The sequence below is a fragment of the Ranitomeya imitator genome, chromosome 4, assembly GCF_032444005.1.
Source record: "Ranitomeya imitator isolate aRanImi1 chromosome 4, aRanImi1.pri, whole genome shotgun sequence".
NCBI lineage: Eukaryota > Metazoa > Chordata > Amphibia > Anura > Dendrobatidae > Ranitomeya > Ranitomeya imitator.
In genome coordinates this window covers 697,408,639-697,422,952 of record NC_091285.1, presented here as the reverse complement: position 1 = coordinate 697,422,952, position 14,314 = coordinate 697,408,639, and the positions used below count along the sequence as shown (strand labels likewise).

Here is a 14,314-nt window from a genome sequence, read left to right as displayed (position 1 = left end):
CATAACGAACCTCTTACAATAAGAACAACTCTTTTATCTAACCGACAAGTCTCATGTGTTTGCTGCATTCATTTGAGTATTATTATCAGGACCCTGAGAGAATTCTCCATGTTGGTCTGACATTATAAAGATGTCACCATCTGGTAGATTTCGCCTTTACATGAGAAGCGCCAACAACACTCATAACAATATAATTTTGCTGCTGAAAATATAGCCCTTTGTTATTTTTAAGGTAATGCATATTAAGACTTTTAAATATCTATTGGCTTTAGTTTTTTATTCTTTAATTTTTAAGCCGTCATAAATATATAAATGATGTGTGAGGGGAATCAGACACAAGTCACTCAGATACATATTCTTGGATTCCAAAGCCTATCTACATATAAACCTCTTCTATTTCTTCTGCTTACCCTGAGTTACATATGTATATTGGGAGGGAACCTTCTCATTATCTTTCTAGTGACCATCATTGACCAACTCAAAACTCCAATGTTTCTCTTCCTCAAACATTTATCCATAGCAGATGTGTTACTGACCACCAGTGTTATCCCCATGATGTTGGACATAATGTTGGTTGAGGAGGGAATTTTGTCCTTGTGGGGTTGTGTGATTCAGCTGTACGTATTTGGCATATTTGGATTTATTCAATGTTTGCTCATAGCCATCATGTCCTATGACCGATATTTGGCCATTTGCCATCCATTACGCTATTCTTCTCTAATGAGCCCAGATCTTTGCCTTCGGCTGGTTATTGGGTCCTGGCTTGTAGACAGTGTGGTGACTTCAAGCGAGTTAATTATTGTTTTGCAATGTAAATTCTGTGGCTTGAACCATATCAACCACTTCTTTTGTGACTTTGGTCCCGTTATGAAATTGGCCACTTCAGACACTTATATTATCATAATGCAAGACTATACTTTTGCCATTCTTGGGATATTTTTTCCATTTGCCTTTATTATTATTTCCTACTTTTGCATTTTTGTTAGCATCCTTAAAATTTCTTCAACCAACGGTAGAAGAAAAGCCTTCTCCACTTGTAGCTCCCACCTGACCACAGTATGTGCATATTACGGCACCCTAATCGCAGTCTACATAACTCCATCTGATGAGAGCTCATCCAGTATCAACAAATACAGATCCCTGTTGTATTTAGTGGTGACACCATTGATGAATCCTATTATCTACAGTCTGAGGAACAACGAGATCAAGAGAGCGATGGAAAAGATGAAAAGCCCCATCTTTCCGAATGGATGGAGAAGATGAAATAATTATAATATATAAAGATTTCATTCAATGTATGAAGCATCACATAGCGGAATACTGTTTACAATCACCCTCTTGGTCCAAATGTTTCTGGACGACATTTATTAGGATTAGTGATAAACATTTACATGTGGTCTTCAAGGTTTGAGCTAAATATTCTATTCAAAGGTAAAATTTGGTTCAGTTGATAGATTCACCTTGTCATCTACCATCAGGGCTCAGATGAAATACATATTCCCACCAGACACCATAGACTCCTACTGACAGACATTCTAGTATAAATACGTCTGATAGAGGCAGAACCGAAGGACAATTTGATATCACACATAAGGTTTTAGACTGGAATTTCTGACTATACCGTCCTCATACACGTCAGCAGGGTGGGCAATGAGACAAAGCTAAACCCCGTGTCTTCTTCAAGAAAAGAGGCTGTAAAATTGTAACCTTTTATTGAGTGCAGATGTGACAGGAAAGGGTGAAACTATAGGATGCAATAACAGGAGCATTTCAGAATCTATAACTGCACAGAGCATGAAACACAAATAGTCTGTAATACACAGGTAACATGAGGTAATACACAGGTAACGTGAGGCAATACACAGATAACGTGAGGCAATACACAGGTAACGTGAGGCAATACACAGGTAAGGTGAGGCAATACACGGGTAACGTGAGGTAATACACAGGTAACGTGAGGCAATACACAGATAACGTGAGGCAATACACAGGTAACGTGAGGCAATACACAGGTAAGGTGAGGCAATACACGGGTAACGTGAGGCAATACACGGGTAACGTGAGGCAATACACAGGTAACGTGAGGCAATACACGGGTAACGTGAGGCAATACACGGGTAACGTGAGGCAATACACGGGTAACGTGAGGCAATACACAGGTAACATGAAGCAATACACAGGTAACATGAGGTAATACACAGGTAACGTGAGGTAATACACAGGTAACGTGAGGCAATACACAGGTAACATGAGGCAATACACAGGTAACATGAGGCAATACACAGGTAACATGAGGTAATACACAGGTAACGTGAGGCAATGCACAGGTAACATGAGCCAATACACAGGTAACTAGAGGCAATACACAGGTAACATGAGGTAATACACAGGTAACATGAGGCAATACACAAGTAACGTGAGGTAATACACAGGTAACGTGAGGCAATACACAGGTAACATGAGCCAATACACAGGTAGCTAGAGGCAATACACAGGTAACATGAGCCAATACACAGGTAACTAGAGGCAATACACAGGTAACATGAGCCAATACACGGGTAACGTGAGGTAATACACAGGTAACGTGAGGCAATACACAGGTAACATGAGCCAATACACAGGTAGCTAGAGGCAATACACAGGTAACATGAGCCAATACACAGGTAGCTAGAGGCAATACACAGGTAACATGAGGTAATACACAGGTAACGTGAGGCAATACACAGGTAACGTGAGGCAATACACAGGTAACGTGAGGCAATACACAGGTAACGTGAGGCAATACACGGGTAACGTGAGGCAATACACGGGTAACGTGAGGCAATACACGGGTAACGTGAGGCAATACACAGGTAACGTGAGGTAATACACAGGTAACGTGAGGCAATACACAGGTAACATGAGGTAATACACAGGTAACGTGAGGCAATGCACAGGTAACATGAGGTAATACACAGGTAACGTGAGGCAATGCACAGGTAACATGAGCCAATACACAGGTAACTAGAGGCAATACACAGGTAACATGAGGCAATACACAGGTAACATGAGCAAATACACAGGTAGCTAGAGGCAATACACAGGTAACATGAGGCAATACACAAGTAACGTGAGGTAATACACAGGTAACGTGAGGCAATACACAGGTAACATGAGGCAATACACAGGTAGCTAGAGGCAATACACAAGTAACGTGAGGTAATACACAGTTAACGTGAGGCAATACACAGGTAACATGAGGCAATACACAAGTAACGTGAGGCAATACACAGGTAACGTGAGGCAATACACAGGTAACGTGAGGCAATACACAGGTAAGGTGAGGCAATACACGGGTAACGTGAGGCAATACACGGGTAACGTGAGGCAATACACAGGTAACGTGAGGTAATACACAGGTAACATGAGGCAATACACAGGTAACATGAGGTAATACACAGGTAACGTGAGGCAATACACAGGTAACATGAGCCAATACACAGGTAACCAGAGGCAATATACAGGTAACATGAGGCAATACACAAGTAACGTGAGGTAATACACAGGTAACGTGAGGTAATACACAGGTAACATGAGGCAATACACAGGTAACATGAGGTAATACACAGGTAACGTGAGGCAATACACAGGTAACATGAGCCAATACACAGGTAACTAGAGGCAATATACAGGTAACATGAGGCAATACACAAGTAACGTGAGGTAATACACAGGTAACGTGAGGTAATACACAGGTAACACAAGGTAATACACAGGTAACATGAGGCAATACACAGGTAACACGAGGCAATACACAGTAACACGAGGCAATACACAGGTAACATGAGGTAATACACAGGTAACATGAGGCAATACACAGGTAACATGAGCCAATACACAGGTAACTAGAGGCAATACACAGGTAACATGAGGCAATACACAAGTAACAAGAGGTAATACACAGGTAACGTGAGGCAATACACAGGTAACGTGAGGTAATACACGGGTAACACAGGGTAATACACAGGTAACATGAGGTAATACACAGGTAACGTGATGTAATACACAGGTAACATGAGGTAATACACAGGTAACGTGAGGCAATGCACAGGTAACATGAGCCAATACACAGGTAACTAGAGGCAATACACAGGTAACATGAGGCAATACACAAGTAACGTGAGGTAATACACAGGTAACGTGAGGCAATACACAGGTAACATGAGCCAATACACAGGTAGCTAGAGGCAATACACAGGTAACATGAGGCAATACACAAGTAACGTGAGGCAATACACAGGTAACGTGAGGCAATACACAGGTAACGTGAGGCAATACACAGGTAAGGTGAGGCAATACACGGGTAACGTGAGGCAATACACGGGTAACGTGAGGCAATACACGGGTAACGTGAGGCAATACACAGGTAACGTGAGGTAATACACAGGTAACATGAGGCAATACACAGGTAACATGAGGTAATACACAGGTAACGTGAGGCAATACACAGGTAACATGAGCCAATACACAGGTAACTAGAGGCAATACACAGGTAACATGAGGCAATACACAAGTAACGTGAGGTAATACACAGGTAACGTGAGGTAATACACAGGTAACACAAGGTAATACACAGGTAACATGAGGCAATACACAGGTAACACGAGGCAATACACAGTAACACGAGGCAATACACAGGTAACATGAGGTAATACACAGGTAACATGAGGCAATACACAGGTAACATGAGCCAATACACAGGTAACTAGAGTCAATACACAGGTAACATGAGGCAATACACAAGTAACAAGAGGTAATACACAGGTAACGTGAGGCAATACACAGGTAACGTGAGGTAATACACGGGTAACACGGGGTAATACACAGGTAACATGAGGTAATACACAGGTAACACAAGGTAATACACAGGTAACATGAGGCAATACACAGGTAACACGAGGCAATACACAGTAACACGAGGCAATACACAGGTAACACGGGGTAATACACAGGTAACGTGAGGCAATACACGGGTAACGTGAGGCAATACACAGGTAACACAAGGTAATACACAGTAACACGAGACAATACACAGGTAACACGGGGTAATACACAGGTAACGTGAGGCAATACACAGGTAACATGAGGCAATACACAGGTAACACAAGGTAATACACAGGAAACACGAGGCAATACACAGGTAACATGAGGCAATACACAGGTAACGTGAGGCAATACACAGGTAACGTGAGTCAATACACAGGTAACGTGAGGCAATACACAGGTAACGTGAGGCAATACACAGGTAACGTGAGGCAATACACAGGTAACATGAGGCAATACACAGGTAACATGAGGTAATACACAGGTAACACAAGGTAATACACAGGTAACATGAGGCAATACACAGGTAACACAAGGTAATACACAGTAACACGAGGCAATACACAGGTAACACGGGGTAATACCAGGTAACGTGAGGCAATACACAGGTAACATGAGGCAATACACAGGTAACATGAGGCAATACACAGGTAACATGAGGTAATACACAGGTAACGTGAGGCAATACACAGGTAACATGAGGTAATACACAGGTAACATGAGGCAATACACAGGTAACATGAGGCAATACACAGGTAACATGAGGTAATACACAGGTAACATGAGGTAATACACAGGTAACATGAGGTAATACACAGGTAACACAAGGTAATACACAGGTAACATGAGGCAATACACAGGTAACATGAGGTAATACACAGGTAACATGAGGTAATACACAGGTAACATGAGGCAATACACAGGTAACGTGAGGCAATACACGGGTAACGTGAGGCAAAACACAGGTAACATAGTAACATAGTAACATAGTAACATAGTTAGTAAGGCCGAAAAAAGACATTTGTCCATCCAGTTCAGCCTATATTCCATCATAATAAATACCCAGATCTACGTCCTTCTACAGAACCTAATAATTGTATGATACAATATTGTTCTGCTCCAGGAAGACATCCAGGCCTCTCTTGAACCCCTCGACTGAGTTCGCCATCACCACCTCCTCAGGCAAGCAATTCCAGATTCTCACTGCCCTAACAGTAAAGAATCCTCTTCTATGTTGGTGGAAAAACCTTCTCTCCTCCAGACGCAAAGAATGCCCCCTTGTGCCCGTCACCTTCCTTGGAATAAACAGATCCTCAGCGAGATATTTGTATTGTCCCCTTATATACTTATACATGGTTATTAGATCGCCCCTCAGTCGTCTTTTTTCTAGACTAAATAATCGTAATTTCGCTAATCTATCTGGGTATTGTAGTTCTCCCATCCCCTTTATTAATTTTGTTGCCCTCCTTTGTACTCTCTCTAGTTCCATTATATCCTTCCTGAGCACCGGTGCCCAAAACTGGACACAGTACTCCATGTGCGGTCTAACTAGGGATTTGTACAGAGGCAGTATAATGCTCTCATCATGTGTATCCAGACCTCTTTTAATGCACCCCATGATCCTGTTTGCCTTGGCAGCTGCTGCCTGGCACTGGCTGCTCCAGGTAAGTTTATCATTAACTAGGATCCCCAAGTCCTTTTCCCTGTCAGATTTACCCAGTGGTTTCCCGTTCAGTGTGTAATGGTGATATTGATTCCCTCTTCCCATGTGTATAACCTTACATTTATCATTGTTAAACCTCATCTGCCACCTTTCAGCCCAAGTTTCCAACTTATCCAGATCCATCTGTAGCAGAATACTATCTTCTCTTGTATTAACTGCTTTACATAGTTTTGTATCATCTGCAAATATCGATATTTTACTGTGTAAACCTTCTACCAGATCATTAATGAATATGTTGAAGAGAACAGGTCCCAATACTGACCCCTGCGGTACCCCACTGGTCACAGCGACCCAGTTAGAGACTATACCATTTATAACCACCCTCTGCTTTCTATCACTAAGCCAGTTACTAACCCATTTACACACATTTTCCCCCAGACCAAGCATTCTCATTTTGTGTACCAACCTCTTGTGCGGCACGGTATCAAACGCTTTGGAAAAATCGAGATATACCACGTCCAATGACTCACCGTGGTCCAGTCTATAGCTTACCTCTTCATAAAAACTGATTAGATTGGTTTGACAGGAGCGATTTCTCATAAACCCATGCTGATATGGAGTTAAACAGTTATTCTCATTGAGATAATCCAGAATAACATCCCTCAGAAACCCTTCAAATATTTTACCAACAATAGAGGTTAGACTTACTGGCCTATAATTTCCAGGTTCACTTTTAGAGCCCTTTTTGAATATTGGCACCACATTTGCTATGCGCCAGTCCTGCGGAACAGACCCTGTCGCTATAGAGTCACTAAAAATAAGAAATAATGGTTTATCTATTACATTACTTAGTTCTCTTAGTACTCGTGGGTGTATGCCATCCGGACCCGGAGATTTATCTATTTTAATCTTATTTAGCCGGTTTCGCACCTCTTCTTGGGTTAGATTGGTGACCCTTAAAATAGGGTTTTCATTGTTTCTTGGGATTTCACCTAGCATTTCATTTTCCACCGTGAATACCGTGGAGAAGAAGGTGTTTAATATGTTAGCTTTTTCCTCGTCATCTACAACCATTCTTTCCTCACTATTTTTTAAGGGGCCTACATTTTCAGTTTTTATTCTTTTACTATTGATATAGTTGAAGAACAGTTTGGGATTAGTTTTACTCTCCTTAGCAATGTGCTTCTCTGTTTCCTTTTTGGCAGCTTTAATTAGTTTTTTAGATAAAGTATTTTTCTCCCTATAGTTTTTTAGAGCTTCAATGGTGCCATCCTGCTTTAGTAGTGCAAATGCTTTCTTTTTACTGTTAATTGCCTGTCTTACTTCTTTGTTTAGCCACATTGGGTTTTTCCTATGTCTAGTCCTTTTATTCCCACAAGGTATAAACCGCTTACACTGCCTATTTAGGATGTTCTTAAACATTTCCCATTTATTATCTGTATTCTCATTTCTGAGGATATTGTCCCAGTCTACCAGATTAAGGGCATCTCTAAGCTGTTCAAACTTTGCCTTCCTAAAGTTCAATGTTTTTGTGACTCCCTGACAAGTCCCACTAGTGAAAGACAGGTGAAACTGCACAATATTGTGGTCGCTATTTCCTAAATGCCCAACCACCTGCAGATTTGTTATTCTGTCAGGTCTATTAGATAGTATTAGGTCTAAAAGTGCTGCTCCTCTGGTTGGATTCTGCACCAATTGTGAAAGATAATTTTTCTTGGTTATTAGCAGAAACCTGTTGCCTTTATGGGTTTCACAGGTTTCTGTTTCCCAGTTAATATCCGGGTAGTTAAAGTCCCCCATAACCAGGACCTCATTATGGGTTGCAGCTTCATCTATCTGCTTTAGAAGTAGACTTTCCATGCTTTCTGTTATATTTGGGGGTTTGTAACAGACCCCAATGAGAATTTTGTTACCATTTTTCCCTCCATGAATTTCAACCCATATGGACTCGACATCCTCATTCCCTTCGCTAATATCCTCCCTTAAAGTGGACTTTAGACAAGACTTTACATAGAGACAAACCCCTCCTCCTCTCCGATTTTTACGATCCTTTCTAAACAGACTGTAACCCTGTAAGTTAACTGCCCAGTCATAGCTTTCATCTAACCATGTCTCGGTTATTCCCACTATGTCAAAGTTACCTGTAGATATTTCTGCTTCTAGTTCTTCCATCTTGTTTGTCAGGCTTCTGGCGTTTGCGAGCATGCAGTTTAGAGGATTTTGTTTTGTTCCAATCTCCTCACTGTGAATTGTTTTAGAAATGTTCTTACCTCCCTTCTGAGTATGTTTTCCTGGGTCGTCTTTGTTCGAGTCTAATGTTTTTCTTCCCGTCCCCTCTTCTTCTAGTTTAACGCCCTCCTGATGAGTGTAGCGAGTCTTCTGGCGAATGTGTGTTTCCCAGGTTTGTTGAGGTGTAGTCCGTCTCTGGCGAGGAGTCCATCATACCAGTAATTCACACCGTGGTCCAGGAATCCAAATCCTTGTTGTCTGCACCATCGTCTTAGCCAGTTGTTTGCATCAAGGATCCTGTTCCATCTCCTGGTGCCATGCCCGTCTACTGAAAGGATGGAAGAAAAAACTACCTGTGCATCCAGTTCCTTTACTTTCTTCCCCAACTCTTCATAAGGCAATACACAGGTAACGTGAGGCAATACACGGGTAACGTGAGGCAATACACGGGTAACGTGAGGCAATACACAGGTAACGTGAGGCAATACACAGGTAACATGAGGCAATACACAGGTAACGTGAGGCAATACACAGGTAACGTGAGGCAATACACAGGTAACACAAGGTAATACACAGGTAACATGAGGCAATACACAGGTAACACAAGGTAATACACAGTAACACGAGGCAATACACAGGTAACACGGGGTAATACCAGGTAACGTGAGGCAATACACAGGTAACATGAGGCAATACACAGGTAACATGAGGCAATACACAGGTAACATGACGTAATACACAGGTAACGTGAGGCAATACGCAGGTAACATGAGGCAATACACAGGTAACATGAGGCAATACACAGGTAACACAAGGTAATACACAGGTAACACGAGGCAATACACAGGTAACATGAGGTAATACACAGGTAACATGAGGTAATACACAGGTAACATGAGGCAATACACAGGTAACGTGAGGCAATACACCGGTAACACAAGGTAACACAGGTAATACACAGGTAACATGAGGCAATACACAGGTAACATGAGGTAATACACAGGTAACAAGAGGTAATACACAGGTAACATGAGGCAATACACAGGTAACATGAGGTAATACACAGGTAACATGAGGCAATACACAGGTAACGTGAGGCAATACACAGGTAACGTGAGGCAATACACAGGTAACATGAGGCAATACACAGGTAACATGAGGTAATACACAGGTAACATGAGGTAATACACAGGTAACATGAGGCAATACACAGGTAACATGAGGCAATACACAGGTAACATGAGGCAATACACAGGTAACATGAGGCAATACACAGGTAACGTGAGGCAATACACAGGTAACATGAGGCAATACACGGGTAACACGAGGCAATACACAGGTAACATGAGCCAATACACAGGTAACACGAGGTAATACACAGTAACACGAGGCAATACACAGGTAACATGAGGTAATACACAGGTAACATGGGGCAATACACAGGTAACATGAGGCAATACACAGGTAACATGAGGTAATACACAGGTATTACACATGTTAATAATGATTTTGTCATAAATTATACACTTCGTGACTAAGGTTTTTTACCATGTAGTCAATATGTTTACTGTTATGAACTGGTGATTCAGAAACACAATGGACCTGGTGGTTAAGAGCACACAAAGTGACCTGATAGTTACTAGCAACATAGGACGAGCTCTGAGACGTGGGAACTCTGCTGACCGCAATCCCTAATCCTATCACACCACACTAGAGGTAGCCGTGGAGGGCTCCTGACCAGACCTAGGCCCTTCGGGCACAGCCTGAGAAACTAGCTAGCCCTGAAGATAGAAAAATAAGCCTACCTTGCCTCAGAGAAATTCCCCAAAGGAAAAGGCAGCCCCCCACATATAATGACTGTGAGCAAAGATGAAAATACAAACACAGAGATGAAATAGATATTAGCAAAGGGAGGCCCGACTTACTGAATCGACCGAGGATAGTAAAGATAGCTTTGCGGTCAGCACAAAAACCTACAAACAACCACACAGAGGGCGCAAAAAGACCCTCCGTACCGACTAACGGCACGGAGGTGCTTCCTCTGCGTCCCAGAGCTTCCAGCAAGCAAGAAAAACCAATATAGCAAGCTGGACAGAAAAAATAGCAAACAAAAGTAACACAAGCAGAACTTAGCTTATGCAGGTCACAAGACGATCCAGGAGAGAGCAAGACCAATACTGGAACATTGACTGGAGGCAAGGAACAAAGAACTAGGTGGAGTTAAATAGAGCAGCACCTAACGACCTAACCTAATCACCTGAGGAAGGAAACTCAGAAGCCGCAGCCCCACTCACATCCACCAGATGAAACTCATGGACAGAATCAGCCGAAGTACCACTCATGACCACAGGAGGGAGCTTGACCACAGAATTCACAACAGTTTACCTTAAGCAGAGGTCAGAATCTTAAAAGTCTAAATACAAGTTGCATGCATAGACATTTAACCACCATGCATTTGCAAGCCTGGACTAACTACCAAACGTCCCTTAAGGTTGTAGCACTCTCGGCCAATGAAGCTAGTCAGCAACACTACATCCCTTCCCTGACTGTAAGCCCACCATTTCCCGCACTACCTGCAGTAAATGTGCATGTTTCATCGCCAGGCCAAAGCAGCCAGGGAATCACCAGGTTCGTGGTAGGAAACACAGCATGTAGGGCACCAGCAAGAATACCATCCCCAACCCTCTCTCAGTCTGCCATGTCAACCGGCACCCCCGCTAGTTCCCCGATCTGCAGCTCTCCAGTCCAGCTCACCCTGCATGAGACTCTCGTTAGGAAAAGGATGTACTCTGTTGTGAATTCTGTGGCTGAATTCACTCCTGTGGTCACAAGTGGTACTGCAGCTTCTGAGCTTTCCTCCCTCAGGTGTTCTGGTGAGCTCGTTGGCTGCTTTGTTATTTAACTCCGCCTGATTCTGTCTTCCTTGCTCCTTGTCAATGTTCCAGTGTTGGATCTGAGCTTCTGGATATTTCCTGTGGCCTGCTGCTCTGCTTAGATAAGTGCTTCTTTGTTTTTTGTGCTTCTTTTTCTGTCCAGCTTGTCAATTCGTTTTGCTGGAAGCTCTGAGACGCAAAGGGTGGGTCTTTTTGCCCCCTTTGCGTGGTTTTTTGCTTTAGGGTTTTTTGTAGACTGCAAAGTTCTCTTTGCTATCCTCGCTCTGTCTAGAATATCGGGTCTCACTTTGCTGAATCTATTTCATCCCTACGTTTGTCTTTTCATCTTGCTAACAGTCATTATATGTGGGGGGCTGCCTTTTCCTTTGGGGTATTTCTCTGAGGCAAGTCAGGCTTGTTTTTCTATCTAAATACACACCAACACTTCCATCAAGTGTAGGAAAGACGATAAATGCAAAATTAAAACATATAGATCTTTATTACAAAAATAGTTTTAAAATACCAAATCAAGCTACTGGAATCACAAAAAGAAGAGCACATAGGAGACAGAGTCTACATATACTGTTACAAATTATATTACAGGTATGATAAAAAATAGAATGATGTCAACATAGATCATACAACAATTATATGTGCCTATGTATGAAACAAAGCCCTCTATGCAATTAATCACTGGGTAAAGGTTACACCCAAACTAATATTGAAGAAAAAATGGTTGCAAGGTAAAAAAGTGCCTAGTGCGTAGTGCAATCAGAAAATGAGAGGGGCATACATACATATAAGGTATCATAATTTAAATGTCATAATGACAGGACAGATCTCCAACCACAATAGTTATGAAGTAATGTGGTGGATCCTATACATTTAGTGGGTCATAAATAGAGAGCAAAATAAATAGAAAATAATTAAATAATAGACTAACTACACACTTTGCAAAGTGCTCAATGCTAAGTGCTAAATGCTTAGTGCAATATAGATTAAATAGTCACACATATGTGCATGCAAAGGTAATGCAGAAGCCTATAATAAAGTGTAAAAAGTGCGTATAAAGCTCACTAAAGACCGCAACAAATCCAACTAAAGGAGAACTATAGAACTATATGGGAGAGGTGTATCGTCATACCTGAGTGTGAAAGAAGGAGAGAGGTCCCGGTCGGCTATGTGCTCCCACCCCGACAGCGCCGTTTCGCTAATGCTTCCTCTATGGGGGCTCCAGATGTTTTTCTATCTTCAGGCTAGTCAGCTCCCCAGGCTGTGCCGAGTTGTATAGGTAGTGTCAGGCGCAATCCACAGCCACCTTTAGTTGTGTATAGGATAGGTTCAGGTTGCAGTCTACAGAGATTCCACATCTCAGAGCTCGTTCTATTGTTTTGGGGTTACTGTCTGATCACTGTATGTGCTCTGATTGCTGGCACACTGTGTCACTGGATTGCCTTCATAACAGTACTCATCCTCACATCCGCGTACACAGGGTTTGAACGCCCACATTGCTAGACTAATCTCATTAGAGATGATGCCCTACCGGTTAGTTGAAAGCAAAGCTTTCAAAGCCCTGATGGACTACGCTGTACCACGCTACGAGCTACCCAGTCGACACTTCTTTTCTAGAAAAGCCATCCCAGCCCTCCACCATCATGTAAAAGACCGCATCGTCCATGCACTCAGGCAATCTGTGAGTACAAAGGTGCACCTGACAACAGATGCATGGACCAGTAGGCATGGCCAGGGACATTACGTGTCCATCAAGGCACACTGGGTTAATGTGGTGGATGCAGGGTCCACAGGGGACAGCAATATTGGGACAGTTCTGCCTAGCCCACAGTCTAGGAAACAGTTGGCTGTAGGTGTTCGCCTCCCCTTCTCCTCCTCCTCGTCCTCCTGCAGAAGCGAGAGCTCATCCACAGACCGCAGTCACACGACCACTCCATCCACAGCTGCCACTGTTGCACACCAGGTGTCCCATTTTGGGACAACTAGTGGCAAGCGTCAGCAGGCTGTACTGGCAATGAAGTGTTTGGGCGACAACAGACACACCACGAAAGTTCTGTCCAAGTTCTTGCAGAACGAAACTCAGTCATGGCTGGGCACTGTACATCTTGAGGCAGGCAAGGTAGTGAGTGATAACGGAAGGAATTTTATGGCTGCCATAGCCCTTTCACAACTGAAACACATTTCTTGCCTGGCTCACACCTTAAACCTGGTGGTGAAGTGCTTCCTGAAAAGTTATCCGGGGTTACCCGACCTGCTCCTCAAAGTGTGCAGACTTTGCGCGCATATCCGCCGTTCGCCCGTACACTCCAGCCGTATGCAGAACCATCAGCAGTCTTTGAACCTTCCCCAGCATCGCCTAATCATCGACGTTGCAACAAAGTGGAACTCCACACTGCACATGCTTCAGAGACTGTGTGAACAGAGGCGTGCTGTTATGTATTTGTGGGAGGATACACATACACGGGCAGGCAGTTGGATGGCAGACATGGAGTTGTCAGGTGTGCAGTGGTCGAAGGTACAAGACCTGTGTCAAGTCCTTCAGTGTTTTGAGGAATGCACACGGCTGGTTAGTGCAGACAACGCCATAATAAACATGAGCATCCCCCTAATGCGTCTGCTGATGCAAAGTTTGACGCACATAAAGGAGCAGGCATCTGCAGCCGAGGAAGAGGAA

At 43.0% G+C, this 14,314-nt stretch overlaps 1 protein-coding gene across 1 annotated transcript; it reads left to right on the top strand.

The window, feature by feature from the left end:
* The first annotated feature begins 315 nt into the window (after window positions 1-315).
* On the top strand, window positions 316-1,263 carry LOC138674758 (olfactory receptor 5P81-like). Its single transcript, XM_069762575.1, has one exon. The coding sequence runs from the start codon at window positions 316-318 to the stop codon at window positions 1,261-1,263; it is 948 nt and encodes a 315-aa protein (XP_069618676.1).
* The last annotated feature ends 13,051 nt before the right edge of the window (window positions 1,264-14,314 follow it).

Excerpts from the sequence above, each read along its gene's own strand:
- LOC138674758 (XM_069762575.1), top strand. The coding sequence starts at position 316 with ATGTGTGAGGGGAATCAGACACAAGTCACTCAGATACATATTCTTGGA.